The sequence below is a fragment of the Sminthopsis crassicaudata genome, chromosome 4, assembly GCF_048593235.1.
Source record: "Sminthopsis crassicaudata isolate SCR6 chromosome 4, ASM4859323v1, whole genome shotgun sequence".
NCBI classification, from domain to species: domain Eukaryota; kingdom Metazoa; phylum Chordata; class Mammalia; order Dasyuromorphia; family Dasyuridae; genus Sminthopsis; species Sminthopsis crassicaudata.
In genome coordinates, this window is record NC_133620.1 from 95,633,534 (window position 1) to 95,649,779 (window position 16,246).

The following is a 16,246-nucleotide window of genomic DNA, read 5'->3' on the forward strand; positions in this document are numbered from 1 at the left end:
TCTTATCTTCTAGGTCTCCAGGAAGGTGGAGGGGGTATAAAAGCATTAAGAGGAAAAGAGGAACTGTGAGGTGTGAGAAAAAAGCTGAGATTGAAGAATAGGAACTGAGCCAAAAATTGAGGGCAACTCAGTTTCTATGAACCTCAGTTTCCAAATTTTCAAAACAGGCATTTTAATTTCAGCCCATGCGGCTTCTTGACGAGGTGAATATTCTATGTGAGTAAATGTAGGGTAACTGAGCGCCTGATGAGCTTAACTCTTCCCCCTCACTTTATCAATCTGTAAATTGGGTCAAGTGGTCTAAATATGTATGTTTATTTCTCTCGGTCTCTCTCTCCCACTCCTTTTCTTCTCTTCCCTTTCCTCCTCCGTCTCTCTGCCTGTCTCGGTCCCTCCTCGGTGTCCAACCACTCAGAGGGCAGGGATCACTTTTTGTTCTTTCTTCCTACACCCGGGCGCTTAGCACAGTGCTAGGCACGGAGTAAAGGCTTCAGTGCTTGTTCTAGACAAATAGCCTGGAAATGAGGCTCCGAGGTTCCTCCTCCGGACAGGATGCCGCCCCGGGCGCGGACAGCAGGAGTGTCCGAGATGCTGCCCTCCTCCTCCCTCCTTTGAGCCACTTTTCCTCCCAGGAGCATCCAAGGCAGTGAGACCTGGAGTGAAGAGAGCGGCTCCCCCGATTCGAACGCTCTTTATAGGCGGTTTATAGGAACCGAACAAAACAATTCCCACCCCAAACCTCTCCCCGGCCCCCGGCCCCGGGCCCTGGCCCCCCTAAGCGAGAGGCTAAGCAGGGCTGGGCATGCTCAGTCAGCCTGGGCAGGTTTGGCCCAGGATCACAATGGGAGGAGAGGGAAGCGAGGGCGGGGCGCAGGGGGTGGGGTGGTTGAAGGGGGAGGGGGCGAAGTTGGGTGGGCTGGAGCTAGCGATCCTGGGAGGGAGGGAGGGAGGGAGGGAGAGGGGGGGAAGCGAGGAGGCCGGGAAGGAGAGGGCGCATGCGCACGCCCCGCATCTGCTCGCTCCTCCACCTAGTGCGGCAGCAGGAAAACCGCAGCGGCGTCGGCGGCGACGGCGGAGGAAGGGGAGTCCCATCCTGAGGAGGAGAAGGAGGGAAAGGGGACAGAGAAGCCAGAAGGCGAAAGCGAAGAGGACAAGGGTCTGAGTGACCGAGGCGGCCCCGCCAGGGTGCTTGGCATTCCCCGCCCCAGCCTGCGACAGCCGCTGGGGAGGAGGACGAGCACGAGCCCGGGGGGCCGCCGGGGCCGCGGCCGGGGCCGCCGGGGAGGCGGGGAGGAGGACGGGGGCGGCCGCCTGCCTCGTGAGCCGCCGGGCCCGGGCCCGGGGCTCCGGCACCTCTCTCGCCTTTCCGCCCAGACGTCTCCGGGAGTCTCAACCGGGCTGGGCCGGGCCGAGCTGCGCCGGGTGGGCGACCATCCCCGGCCCCCCCTGCACATCCATCCTCCCTCGGTCCTCCTCCTGCTCCTCCTCCTCCCCCTCCTCTTCCTCCCCGCTCCCATCGCCCCGGTTCCCGTCGGGCCTCCCCGCCCCCTCAGGGAGCGCGCGGGGGCGCGCGCGAACCCGGGGCCGCCCGGGGCCCGGCCCGGCTCGGAGGGCAACGACAGCTTCTTCTCCACCATGTGATTTTTAAGATCTCCCTTCACCCCTTCCCTCGCCCCCTTCGGGGGCACTCGATTCCGGGGCCTCCCACTCCCCCACCTTGGCCCGCTCCGTCCTCAGGCCGGCTGAGGGCAGACAAAGAGGGAGGCGACGGCGGCGAGAGCACCCAGGCAGACCCTGCCCCCTCTCCGGCCAGCCCCGCACGGACCCGCGCGTGAACCTCCGAGGGCGGCCCGCGAAAGACCCCGCTCCGTGCCAGTCCTATGCAGGGGCGGCGGCGGCGGCGGCGCCGCGGGAGGAAGCCGGCCCGGAGCTTGCACAGCTGAGGTTCTCGGCCGCCGCCCGGCTCTCCGCCCCGGCTCGGACCGGCTGATTAAGCGCCAGAGCGCGCGGACCCCTCCTCTTCCTCCTCCCGTGTCCACCTCTCTCCATCTTTCCCGGGCGGGGAGCCGGCGACCATGTGAGGGGAGAAGCGGGACTAGCCCTGCAGCCACCGGGAAAGATGGGGGATGCCGCCGCAGACCCGAGGGAGATGAAGAAGACCTTCATTGTTCCTGCCATCAAGCCCTTTGACCATTATGATTTCTCCAGGGCCAAGATCGCCTGCAATCTGGCCTGGCTGGTGGCGAAAGCCTTCGGAACAGGTAGGGGCTGCTGGTGGCTGCGGGGCTGCTTCCGTGGTCGGTCCTTTCTCCCGGTTTTTGTCTGTCCCCCGGTCTTACCCGGCTAAGTAACCCGAATGACTGGAGGCTGTGGGAGGAGATGGTGATGGGGAAATGAAGTGAAAGCAGCAGTCAGCTGTGTGCCCCCCGGACTCGGCATACAAAGAAAGACCAGATCCCGGTGTCGGAGGTCCTGCGGGCTCTGACTTCTTCTTAAAAGCAAAATCCATATTTATTCCTTGGCCAGCTCTGGGTGTGTGTATTTGCATCGAGTAGTATTTTTTCCCTCACTCATAATTATGATTACACCACCCAGAATTCTATCTTCTTCCATTTAAGAGGAGGGTGGGTGGCGCACAAGTACGGCATTGATTTTGACATTTGTGAGGTGGCAGCCATTCAGGCAAGGTAAGACAGAAGGGTAGTTCTAGAAATACTTCTCTATTATTCAGTATTGTCGGGAGCGCCTCTTTTGTTCCATTCTGTAGAGTCCATACCACGAACCTTATTTTGATGATTTTGCAAAATGAGATGCCAGCAATCTGGAATTTGAGACTTTAGAGAATGACCTCTCTAATTCTCTGGCAGTAATGCAGTCCCCCACCCCTTAAATGTTTTCTGTTGATTGATAAGTCTTTATGAAAATGTCATTTTAGAGTCCAGGGGTGCATTGGTTTGGATGGTATGGCAACATAGTATAGTTAGTAGAATGCTGGACTTGTCCGCATCCCGCTTCAGACTGGGTTCAGAAATGTATTAGTTATGTGAACATGGACAACTATAGGAGGATCAGAGCTTTAGAGATGAAAGTTTCTTGGAAGTCATTCATTTAACCTCCCCCTCCATTTGACTTCGAAGGGAGGTAAAATAACCTCCTGAGGTCACACAGGTAGCTCAGAGCCAGAATTCGTGTATTGCGTTTCCTCATCCATAAAATGAGAATAAATAATGTCAGAAGACATTTCTTCTTCAAGGTAAGAAGAACTTACCTTGTGGGATTGTTTTGAGGCTCAAATGAGGTAATGTCTGTAGCACTTTTAAATGCTTTGTAAAGGTCAGCTGTTTATCACATAGTTCATCCCATTTTCCCAAAGCGTGGGGTCAAGATCCTCCAGTTAGAATTCTGCAACTGCTCCAGTTTGGAATGCATATTAAAGAATGTGTAAAGAACTCTCATCTTTCATATAAAGATGCTTAGCAATGAAAAAGAGTGATTTTATATATAATCAGAGGAGAACTAGGTTGAATCCTGGCATTTGACAACTAACTTTGATCCTCATCTAAAGAAAAGAGGTATGATACTTGTAAAACTAGTCTTATGGCCTTGTTTCTTGGGAAGTACTTAGTAAAACTTTTGTGTTTCAAGGTAAGTTGTTTACTAAGAATTTTAAAGTTCATGACTTTTCTCAGTTTGAAAAGCAAGTTGTTTAAAATAGTTCTGATTTGTATGTGTTCATTTTTGAGGGTTCTACAACAGGTAAGGTTTGGGGGAGGGTGAAGTTGCAGAAATTTTACTGCTTAAACTTGAGCTAAAGATTTTCAATCCCTACATATTTAGATGAGTTAAGTATAGGGATGGTCTTAGAAGACATGCTTTATCTAGTTTTGAAATGGACTGTGATTCACACTTTATTGGTTTTGCCAGCACTAATTTTATTTTTTATTTATATATATGGAGAAAAAAAGATGTCTGTTAAAAACATCATTTCATCAAAATTTACTAAAAATAAAATTTTACTTTAATGTGCCTTTCATAGTTAATACTTTTTAAAAATTAATTTTATAATTATAATTATATATAATTTATAATTATAATTTTTTTGCATGAGTAGTTTTTTTTTTTTACAACATTATCCCTTGTATTCATTTTTCCAAAATTTCCCCTCCCTCCCTTTTCTCCCTCCCCTAGATGACAGCTAATCCCATACATGTTAAATGTGTTACAATATAACCTAGATATAATATCATAGTTAATACTTGCCCTTTTTTGCTGTTTAAAGTAACAAAGCATGACATTTATAGTTGCACTTTTGGATTTCCAAATAATATATAGTCTTTCCAAGTCAAATTAACTTTTACACAGTAGTTTTCTAAGTGATGAATAAATCAGTACAAACTTTAGCTAGAGTGTCAAAATTTGATATTAGAAAAGCAATATAAAGCAGTCACATTTTTATTCGGATTTATGCAACTATATTTCTTTAAAAAAAAATAGGTTTCGTGTGTAGTTTTTGTCAAGTCATTCACCTCATATTGAACCCTTCCTGGCAACAAGAAAAGCAAGCAGAAACATACAGAGACTTTGTGGGACAGGGTATATACATTGTGGAATTTATATTTGAAATAAAAATAGTGTTGAATTTCTAGAAATGTATTCAAAGATGAAGGGGGGGACAGAATGTGTTAACACTTGTTATGTTTTAGAGTCTAATTTAAATCTAAACTGAATGAGGATTAGATCTGGAAGGGAACCTCAGGTGTTTTTTAGGCTAGTGTTCTTATTCTGCAGAGTAGAAGAATAACTGCTGAGGACAGTTAAGTTATTTGTTTGGATTGGAATAGGTGACTTCAGGTGCTAAGCATCAGATGCAGAAGTTGACTCTTAGTGCTAAGACTCTCACTCTTTTCCTGACTTTGTCAAATGCAGCTGTTTTCAGATGGGTAGTTTTCAGGCTAGACTAAATCTTAAATTTATAGATATAAAATTAAATAGATATCAGTCTTAAAATATTTTTTCCTTTTTAAAAAGACTTTTTGAAAAAGTGATTTTAAGTCTTAAAAAGGCTTTAAAATGATGGTCTTGTTTCATTTGAATTGCTGGGCTTAAAAAGTAGGAGACTGGGCTTGGCATCTGCCTCACACAGTACTATAGAATGGGAATAGCAATTTTTATGCTACATATCCCATGGAATTGTTTTCAACAGTGTTTTGTAAACTTTAAAGCTTCAGAAATATGAAGAGAATGTTTCCTTAGTTTGAGGAGAATAGAAATTGGATAGAGAATTTTTTCTTGGTTTTTTTTTGGGGGGGGGGAGATGGGGAAGGGGGGTGAGGAGGAAATAATATGGAGTAGTGGAAAGAGCACAGCATATAGAAATAGACAATCTAGGTTTAAATCCTAGCACTTAACAATTAGTAGCTGTTTGAGCTTGGCCGGGCACTTAAATTTGCTCTGAGTCTGTTTCCTATTTGTAAAAAGGGAAAAATAATATTCATACCACATGCCCCACAACATAATTGTAAAGCATAAATATTTGTTAATACAAACTGATTCCTAAAACTCTTATCCTGTTTAGCACATATTTGAAGTTGAAACTTAAAATTTTGCCTTGGATTTGAAAAGGCCTAGCCTTAGTAAGTAGAAAATGGTCTGGATCTTGAGAGGCACTAATGTACACTTGAACCCACTGTGGCTCTGTAGGTGAAACAGTAATTATTGTCAACATGTATTGGGGGAAAGCCTGACATAAGCAGAATTTTCTAACATAGTTTTGACTTTTGGTGAGAGAAAAGGCATTAACTGTCACTAAAGAGGTTTGGATGAGCAAATAGTTACTTTGGTCTTGCTCTCAGAATGGTCAAGTAAAACTTATTCATGCTGGAAATGAGCTGCCTTGATCCTTTATGGAGACTCTTTAGGTTAGCAGTGGGAACCTTCTACTCTAATAGTGGCAGAGTAGAGAGAGCTGACTTTTCAGATACAGAAAGATCTGGGTTCAATTTCATCTTTTGGCACATTCTAGCTCTGTAACCTTGGAAAAGTAATTTTATACCATTAGTGTCTAAGACTAGAAATTGTAGAGAAAGGGATGAGAGAAATAATCCCTGTTGCAGTTCTGCACACTAATGAAATTATAAACAATGGTAGAAAAATTGACAATTTTTCAACTCATCTTTCCCTACTTACTCTTTTAACATTGTAAATAATTGCCTTTTCCTTCCTTTGTAAGGTAGAAGCTCATGGGTCAGGAAAACAGTAAATAGTTATTTTGGGAGGTCCTTCCTATTAAGCTGGAAAGGTTTCTCAGAAAAAGACTTTAGAATTAGATGAAATTTCTGAGGCTCTGTGTGTGTGTGTGTGTGTGTGTCTGTTCCCTAACCCTTTCATTTTGCAGATCAGTTAGCTGAGATCCAGAGTGTTTTAAAGTGACTTGTCCAGGGTTTCATAGGCAAGTCCTCAGACTCTAGCATTAAGTAAGTTTGTAAAGTATAGGTACTTAAGGAGGGAGAGCTCTGTAGAGTACTAACAGTTGGAAGGTTTCATGTAGAACGTAATTGCTTGAGCTGCATCTTTTTTTTTTTTTAAATTATCAATAGTATTTTAGTTTTCTAAAGAGAGTTTTCAGCATTCATTTTGGTAAGATTTTGTTTCAAATTTTTATCTCTCCCTCCTTTCCTTTCCCCCAAAATAGCAAGTAATCTGGTATTATGCAATTACAAAAAAAAAAAAAAAAAAATTTATGGTGTGCAAGAAAAATCAGACCAAAAGGGAAAAAACCATGAAAAAGAAAGAAACAAACAAAAAAAATAAAAGATGAAAATACTATGTTTTGAATCATAGTCAGTCTTTGAATGTGAATGGTATTTTCCATCCCAGGTCTATTGGAATTGTCTTGAATTGCCTCATTGTTGAAAAGAGCCAAGTCTATCACAGTTGATTTTCACATAATCTTGTTACTGTGTACAATGTTCCCTTAGTTCTATTGAGTGGCATCTTAAAGTCTTACTTTCAGTGATTCAGTGATGCAGAGGTGAGCAAAGAGTGGAGGAGAGTTTGTGCCAAGGCATGAAGTTTGTTGAGAGAGAACGCATGTAAAAATGGGGAGAAGGCCAGTTTGGATGGACTGTAGAATGTGGAAGGAAAAAGTGTTTAATAAATAGACTAGAAATGGAGGTTGAAACCAAGTTGTATAAGGCTGTAGAGATCCAGTATAGCATATTTTATTTTGGATGGAATAGGGAACCAAAGATTAGTTGAATAAGGGAATGACATGTTTTGTGTTAAGAAAAATCACTTTGGTGATTGTGTGAAGGATGGATTAGAGTGGTGAAAGTCCACATAGGAGACTATTTCAGTAGTCTAGACAAGAGGCAATGAGGACCTGAAGTAAGGCGGCATCTATCTGAGTAGAGAGCAGGGATTAGGTGTGAAAGACGTGGAAATAAACAGCAAAATTTGGCAATTAATTGGTTATGTGGGATGAAAGGTAGATGAAGAGTTGAGGATGTAATGCCAAGGTTATGGACCTGAGAGGACTAGAAGTATTTTGGTTCCTTTAACAAAAATAGGGGAGTTTGGAAGATACTTGGATTTTGAAGAAAGGTAAGTTTTGTTTTAGACATTCAGTTTGAAACTAGTTTTGAAATAGTTATATGGACTAAAATTCAGGAGAAATAACTATGGTTGCACATATAGATTTGTGAGTCATCAGCACAGAGATAATTTAAAATTATAGGAACCTGAAGAGGGTGTTGAGAAAGTATGTACAGAGAAAAACAAGGGGCCTGGAACAGTCTTGACAGAGCACTTGCAGTCAGAGAACTGGGTTTGAAGAATGAACCTGCAAAAGAGACTGAAAGAGGGAGGTCAAACAGAATATAGGAGTAGTAGAGGGAATGTAATGGAAACCTGTAGGAGAAGAGAAGGAAGGGTGGTTGACAGTGTCAGATGCTCAGAGAGGTCAAGGTAGGTCAGGACTGAGAAGAGATCACAAGATATGGAGTTTCTGTGATTGTAACTTCAGAAAGCATATTAGTTGAGTGATGAGGCTGAAGCAAGTGAAAAAAGTGGAGGCTGTCACTTTAGGGGAGAGGTTTAGTGTTCATTAATACTTTAAAAGTGTTTTTTGAATTCTCTTAATAGTTCTTTGACAAAATCAATTTGATCTAGGTGTATGATTTATTCTTAACAACCTTTTGAAAAGAAAGTATCATCTCTTCAAATGTGGTAAAATGCTAGTTCCCCCCCCCCCCCCAGTTTCGGCACAGTATAAAATGGACTGTTCTTCATGGAAACTTGTTCTCTTCTTGGGTTTATCAGTTAAAACTAGAAAAGTTCTAGTCTTTGGTAGGACTTGAAAAATCCTAGCTGGTAAATCTAAGAGAAGAACAAGTTATTATGAAGAAATTCTCCATTTCCCTATACCTAGTCAGTTGACAAGTCTTTTACTGGTTTTATGTCTATAATACTTCTCAGTCATGTCCATTCCTTTCTCAGTAATCACAAAGCTATTCATCTAGGCTATCATCTTCTCTTTCCTAGGTTATTATAGTCACTTCCTTTTCTTCCTGATAGTCACCTTTCCTTTTTTCACAGAGCTACCAAAGTGATCATAGATTTAGACTAGAAAAGGATTTTTAGAAACAAATGAGGAAACTGAGACTAATGGTGGCTGTTTAAGATCACATAGATAGTAATTATCAGAAATTATCTCATTCTACAGCCAGTATTTATTTCACCAAACCAGGCTGTCTCCTAAATATTCTTAGAGAATAGTCCTAGTCATGACATCCCCCTGACTCAATAATCTTCAGTGATTTTTTTGTTGCCTTAAAAAAAAAAAAAAAAAAAAGATTCCTTTGGTATTTAAAACCTTCCATCTGGATCCAGCCTGGTCACACCTTTTTGTAAGCTGATTAAAATGCTATACATTATACTGTTATAGATCTATTTAATAGATGACATTTTTCGTCTCTGTGCTTTTGGACAGGCTCTCCCTTAAAATTAAGAACTATTCCTGGATTTAGAAATGGAAGGATTTGCAGAGTTGTCTAATCCTTCTAAATCTCTTACTCCAATTTTACAGATGAGGAGCTGAGTATGAGAGACTAAGTTATATGTATAAGGTCATAAAAGTAATTATGTAATAAAGTACTAGAGCCAGAATTAAAATCAAGTCCTTTGAGTCTAATCCCTTGTTCTTTCTATTGTTATGTGGCCATCACCAAAGGATCTCAGGCCATAGTTGCTACTAGATATTGTTTTTTTCTCATCAATCCTTGAAAAAAATCTCCTGAATCACTATGCACAATAAGTGAAGGAGATTTTCCTTCTGCATTGGTTGGTCTTTAATAGCAAAGACTCTTGGCTTCATGCCATGAAGAACAGTTTAATAGTACTTCAGAAAGGGGGTTAACTGCTAGGAAAATATTAGTAAAGTAAGAAATAATATCAAATTATGGAGATTAAATTGTTTTAATTCTTAAATAAATCTTTTCTCTATAGAAGTAAATATTGTTACTTGCAGACCTAAAAACAAAAGTTGTCTGCCTTTTTTTAGCCCTTGAATCCTATATATAAAGATTAGAGAAAGGTTTGAAAACATAAATGAAAACAAGTTAGATAACAACGATCAGAAAACTTGAAATGTAAATTACATGAAAACTATGAAAAGAATAGATATTTAACTGTTTATTTTTGAAATTAATTTAGTTTTTAAGGACTCTTTTTGATCATTAAATGCTGTTTTTAAAAATAATATTTTATTTCTTTCCCAATCAATTATATGTAGAAACGATATTTAGTATTCATTTTTTAAAAAAAATTTGAGTTCCAAATTCTTTTCTCCTTTGCTCCTTTACTCTGTTTCATCCTGCCTGAGATAGAAGGCAATCTGACATAGGTTAAATATGTTATGTAAAACATTTCCATATTAGTGACTTTTGGGGTGAAACCTGAAACAAAAAAAAAAAGTGAAAACTAGAATGCTTTGGTCTATATTCAGACAGTTCTTCCTCTGGAGGAAACCTTTTTTATCATGAATCCTTTGGAATTGTCCTTGGATCATTGTAATGATGAAATAGCTAAGTCAATTCAGTATTACTGATACTGTGTACAATGATTTCTTGGTTCTACTCACTTTAATCTGCATCAGTTAGTTCATGTAACTTTTTCTAAGTGTTTCTGATTGCACAAAAAGTCATTTGTTACCGAATACTTTTTCCCCCCTTAATTTAAGCACTTGTTTGCCTAGTAGATTCAAGATGCCAAAGAAATAGATATTTTATTGGCTATGATATTTTTTGAATATGTGTGAAGCATTGCAAGGCCAGAGGTATTCTAGGAAATTCAGAGATAGTTATACTGAGTATCCTGTCTGCCAAAAGTTCATGGTTTACTAATTAATGTATGGAGAAACTGTTGCTGACCAGTATATTAATGTCTCATGAGGGAGAAACCCAGTCTCTTTTTGTGGTGGTATGATTTTTGGAGGGCCTCTGTGTGTTAAGCTAAATAAGGAGTTTGGATCTATTTCCTCCTCAAAGAATTTTACTTGCTTCCCACCATTAAACAAAGAGATATTTTACCGTAGTTTATTAAGATTTTATTATAATTGTATAGTAGAATACTTAAGGCTTAAAAAAAATTAATCATCCCTTCCAGACCTATAATATGCTAACATGAAACAATCCCTTTTCTTAAAGAGTATATTATTCCAGAAGATGATATGTACACATAAAAGTACAAATTGTGTATAATGAAATTTTGTGGAAGAGGTGCTAGTAGCTGGGAGGATGAATATTGGCAAGATTTTCTAGAAGATGTGGTATTTGAGTTGAAGGAAAGTATCTTGCAACCTTGGGGTAGGATTCTAGGAAAGGGGAATAACCCGTTTAAAGAAATAGAGCAGGAAGTGGAATGTTATGTGCAAGGAATAGCATGAAAGCTAGTTAGACTAGATTGGAGAATGGAAAGCACAGTAATATATAATTTTTTTTGAGGGTTTTACTGTCCTCTTTGTCACCCAGATTTGCAGTTCCTCTTGCTCAGCCTGCATATCTCATCAGATGGTACACATTACATTTGTACTTTCACAACATCTTGAAAATTCTCTTCTATTTACTCAGCCACCACTTTAGTTCAGCCTGTCATTATTTCATGCTTTTCTTGCTTCAAATCTTTCCCAACCTTGGTCCATCCTCCACATAACTGCCACAGTGATAGTCCTTAAACATAGGTCTTTACATGTTACTCCCTCACTCAGTAAACTTGAGTGGCTTCATGTAACTTGTACATTAGAAATGCCTTTTATCTCAGGTTTCAATCCCTTACAATTACATATAACTTTTAGTCTCCTTCTGTCTCTTTATCTTTGCAGTGGTTAGTCCTGATGTCAGAAATGTGCCTTCTCCTTGGCTCAGCTCAAATGCTACTTTTTATTTAAAGCTTGATCCCCCAACTTTTTCGTGCTTTCCTTCTCAAATGTTCTTGTATCAATTTTGAATATACATTTGCACACATTCTTAGATATGTACATATACAGCTAGATTGTATGTCTTAGTATTTTACTTAGGTTATTTTGTATTTAGTAGATGACAACAGTATCTGATACCTGTTACTTATTAAGTATTTAATAAATACTTAGTGATTATTGACTAAAACAAGTTGGAGCTAAGTTGTAAAAGGCTTTAAACCTTGTACTTTATATTATTTGATAGTAGTGGTAAAAAGAAGCTTTTGGAGTTTGGGAAAAGGGTGACATGGCGTCAGAAGGGGCTTTTTCTTTATTGTATTTGGAAATTTTCTATAGGAATTTAAATATAATGCTTAGTTTTGGGGGGTAGGAGATCTATACTTATTTTCTTAGATATTATGTATATATTATCTTGCTTTATGCTATGTCAAGATTCTTTAGCTTTTTTTTTCTTTTAGTAAATGGGATGTTGGTGTTTAGCAGACAAAACAGGTAATTATTTTTAATTAATATTTTAGTGGCATAGATTCATTAGTAACAATTAAATTTGATACTTTATTGTTATTAATGATTGTTTATACTTATTTACTACCTTTTCATCTTTGTGTGTTTTTAAAACATGCTTACCTTTGTGATGCCATTTTGAATTATATATTTCTTCTATTTCTTTTCAACCCATTTATTTCCCTTCCTCTCTTGGAGAAGTCCCTTAAGAAATCTGTTCTTTAGATTGTCTCTGTTTTAAAATAAAATATCTATGCATACCAATTTTAGTATTTTGAGATAGGAAAAAAACTCTAAATCAGTCACTAAGCTTATTTAGTATTTATATGCCAGGTACTGTGCTAAGAGCTGAGGATATAAAAAAAAAACAAAAAGTCAAAGTCACAGTCAAAGAGCTCATAGTTTGCTGGGGAAGATAACATGAAAATAACAGTGTATAAACAAGTGATGTATAGGATTGATTAGAGATACTCAATAGAGAGAGGGCACTAGTATTAAGAAGATAGGCTTCTTGTGGAAGGCAGGACTTTTATTTGTGGATTGAGAAGAATCAGGAATAGACTTGCAGGCATGGGGAGAGGGACAACCACTGATAATGTTTGGGCATTTGAGTGTTTGAGAATCCACGGTGTCATTGGGGTGTACATGGGAGGAGTATAGAAGATTGGAAATGTGAGAGAACTTTGAATACTAAATGAGAATTTTATGTTTGATCCTGGAGGTAATAGGGAGCCACTGGAGTTTTTAAATAGAGGAGGTGACATGGTTAAATTTGCATTTTAGAAAGATTCATTTAATAGCTGAATGGAGAATGGATTTGATTGGGGAAGAGGCTTGAGGGAGAGAAACCAGGCCACAGGCTATGGTAGTAGTCCAGCTATGAGATGATGAGGGCCTGTACCAGGTTGTTGTCAGTGTGAGGAAAGAAGGTGGGAACACATACAGGAGATGTTCTGAAAGTAACATCAAGGACAAACTAGATTTCGGAGAAGGAGAAAGAGTAAGAAGTCAAAAATTATTGTTGGGTGACTGAGAGAATGGTGATACCCTCCATAATAATAGGAAATGGCAGACAGGGGAGGCTTTTAGGGGAGAGAAACTCAGTTCAGTTTTTGGACATGTTGAGTTTTAGAAGTGTATGAAACATCCATTTCCATATGTCTAGTAGATAGTTGGAGGTGGGCATCTGGAGAATAGGACTAGATAAGTAGATCTGAAAGATAGCAACATAGAGGTGATTATTTTATCTGAGAGAACAATGAAATCACCAAGAGAAATAGTATGGAGGAAGAAGAAAACAGGTCCCCCAGTCAGAGTCCTTCAGGACAATCCATTATTAGTTGCTTTGACCTGGAAGAAGATTCAGGAAAGGAGACTAAGAAGGAATAGTCAGATGGGTGAGATAGATAATCAGGATAGATTAGTAATTAATAACAAATCATTTCTAGAGTTGTTCATGTTAAAAAAAAATTCTTCCCCTTTAGGAATGTAATAACTAATGTTATCTCTATTTAACAGTTAAGGACACTGAAGCAGAAGGAGGTGAAAAGATGCAGATAAAATGCATCACAGCCAGGATTTGGAATTCAGATTTTTTCTGATTCCAGGTCCAGCACCCATTCTGATATACTATATACTGCCTTCTTCTTTTTTTATAAATACTCATTTTTATATTTAGTATTTATTAAACACTAAACTATTTTTCATCTTATTTAGATTTGGATTTTTTGAGATAATTATTCTCACTTTACATACAGTTTAATTTTTTTTTTTTTTTTTTTTTTTTTTTTTTTTATCACGGTAGCCAGAAAGAGGAGAATAAAGAGGATAATGTAAGAGGAATCCCAAATTCTTAATAAATTCTTTACTTTGTAGTTTGAATCCTGGCTTTTTCACCTGTTGCAGGCTACTTGACCTACACTGCAATCTCCTTAATTTTTAAAGGGCCTTTCAACCTTCATTCATATATGGGACTATGTTTACTTAACACTTCAGGAGGATCACATCCTTCCTGCTTAATCCCCCATTCTCTATCCTCTGTTCCCCATCTTTTCCCCTCCATTAAATGAAAATATTGAAACAGTACAGAAAAAACTGCCTTTTTTTTTTTTTTTAAAGACTTCTTGGCTACAGACTCCAAAGCCTCTTTATGTGTGAGCTTTGAAAAGCAACTTTTAGTTAACTTTTTTGTTTTAAATCCTTCATTAAAAATGATTGAGACTCTCTTTTTTTCCTTTTAAAAATGTTCCTTTTTTATATTGCTGTTATTCCCCAGTTATAATCCCCCATCCCTTCCTTGTATCAAAATATAGTTAAACAAAATTTACTAATGAATTAAATGAGTGATAGCATATGTCATATTCTTTATCTGTAGTCTGCCACTTATACTGAGAAAAGATGGGCTTCTGGAGTCCATATTAGTCATTTTGATCTGTTTTATTTTCCTTTGTTATTGTGATTATTGCTCTCAGTTCTACTCTTTAGTTGCCCATAGGTTCTGTGATTCTGTATTGTTTGTTATAATATAGTATTCTGTTAGATCTATACCTTCCCCTCTTGTTCTGCCATTCGCAATTTCTGGTCACATGCTTTGTTTCTAGTCTAGCCACTATGATATCTCTGCTATAAATATTTTGGTTATATATGAAACCTTTTCCTCTTTCTTTGATATGTTTAGTAGTTATGCTCATCGGTGTTATCCACTGGCTCAGAGTATATAAATAGTCCTTTTAAATTGTTTTCCAGAACAGTTAGACCAGTTCATAGTGCTACTATAGTGTCAATTGTGTCTCTCTTCTCATAGCTCTTCATTGACTTATTTTTGCCAATTTACTAAGAATGAAGGTGAAACATTAGAATTGTTTTCATTTGCATTTCTTTCATTAGTGATTTAGATCATCCTTTCATATGGTTATTGGTAATTTGTGATGAAAAGTGCCATCAGAGAGAACTATGGAGACTGTGGATCAAAGCATAGTACTTTCACCTTTTTGTTGTTGTTGTTTGTTTGTTTTTTTCTCTTTTGGTCGGATATTTTTATGTAGCTTGACAAATATGCATTTGCTTTGTTTAGAATAATTGCACATGTTTAACCTGTTAACCTGTATTGGATTGCTTGCTGTCTTGGGAAAGGGGAGGGGAGGGGGAAGTAGAAGGAAAAAAAAAATTGAACCACAAGGTTTTGCAAAAGTGAATATTGGAAAATATCTTTAGATGTATATTAATAATTATTAAAATTTATTTAAAAAAAGAAAAAATAAGTTTTGAGATATTTTGTTTCTACAATCATGTGTCTCGCGCCTTCTCCGTACTCTCATCCATTGAACTTCTCTGTAACAAAGAAAAATAATTGGATCAAAATGTTCAATAAAGTGATCTGTTCTATAGTCCTTTATCTCTTTCTGCTGAAATGAGAGAATAAACCAAGAAACATTTATTAAATATGTATTATGTGTCAGATACTGAACTAGGTAGTAAGAATACAAAGACAAAGGATGAAACAGTACTTTTAAGAACCTGACCTACTGAAAAATATTTTTCAATACCTGTTATTTGAATTACTTAGCATTTACTTGCTTTTTAAAGCCTTCTCATTAAATTTTGTAATTATGTATGCCATTGTGCTGTTGTGAATATTTTATTAAGAAATAATACATAAAAATCTGTTTCTTTGAATTTATTCCTATTTATTATTTCTTGTTGCATGATACTCTAGTATACTTATTTGCCACAGTGTTTGGCTGCTCTACATTTGATGAACAACCATTTTGTTTTTTGTCACTAGGTGCTGCTATAAAATTTATTGGACTTTTATTTTTGGCCTCTTTGGGATATATATCAAGTAGTGGCAATTAGGGTTCTGAAAATAAAATGAGATAGTATTTGTAAAGTCCTTAGCACAGTGCTTGGCACATAACAAGTACTTTAGAAATACTTCTTTGAACAACTTAAATCGCTTTTCTTTCATAGCTTCATATTGATATTCAGAACGAGTAGATTAATGTACATCTCAGCCAATAATAATTACTTTGCCTTTTCTTCCAAAGCTCTCTGAATATTAATTTCATTTTTGTCCTCCATTTTTCACCCTATCGTTAGCCAATACACTTCCATACTATCTTAGATTCTAGAATCCTTCATCTTCTCTCTTCCTTTCCTAATCACCACTTAATATCCTACCAATCTTATATCTGGATTATTTGTACTATTCACTTTATCCCTTACTCAGAATGTTGTTGAAAAGAGCTGATTGGAATCTCATAATCATTC

General features: G+C 38.4%; 1 protein-coding gene across 6 annotated transcripts in view; it reads left to right on the plus strand.

Annotated features, from left to right (window-relative positions):
* Positions 1-1,377: 1,377 nt before the first annotated feature.
* The window catches only part of CAMSAP2 (calmodulin regulated spectrin associated protein family member 2), a 145,732-nt gene continuing 130,863 nt past the window's right edge, over positions 1,378-16,246 (plus strand). For all 6 annotated transcript variants that reach the window (XR_012489056.1, XR_012489057.1, XM_074308722.1 and 3 more), the window contains exon 1: positions 1,378-2,261. Coding sequence is in view for 4 of the 6 variants with exons in the window: in XM_074308722.1 (XP_074164823.1) it covers positions 2,120-2,261 (142 nt within the window). In the remaining 2 variants the exon portion in view is untranslated. The remainder of the gene's footprint in view (positions 2,262-16,246) is intronic.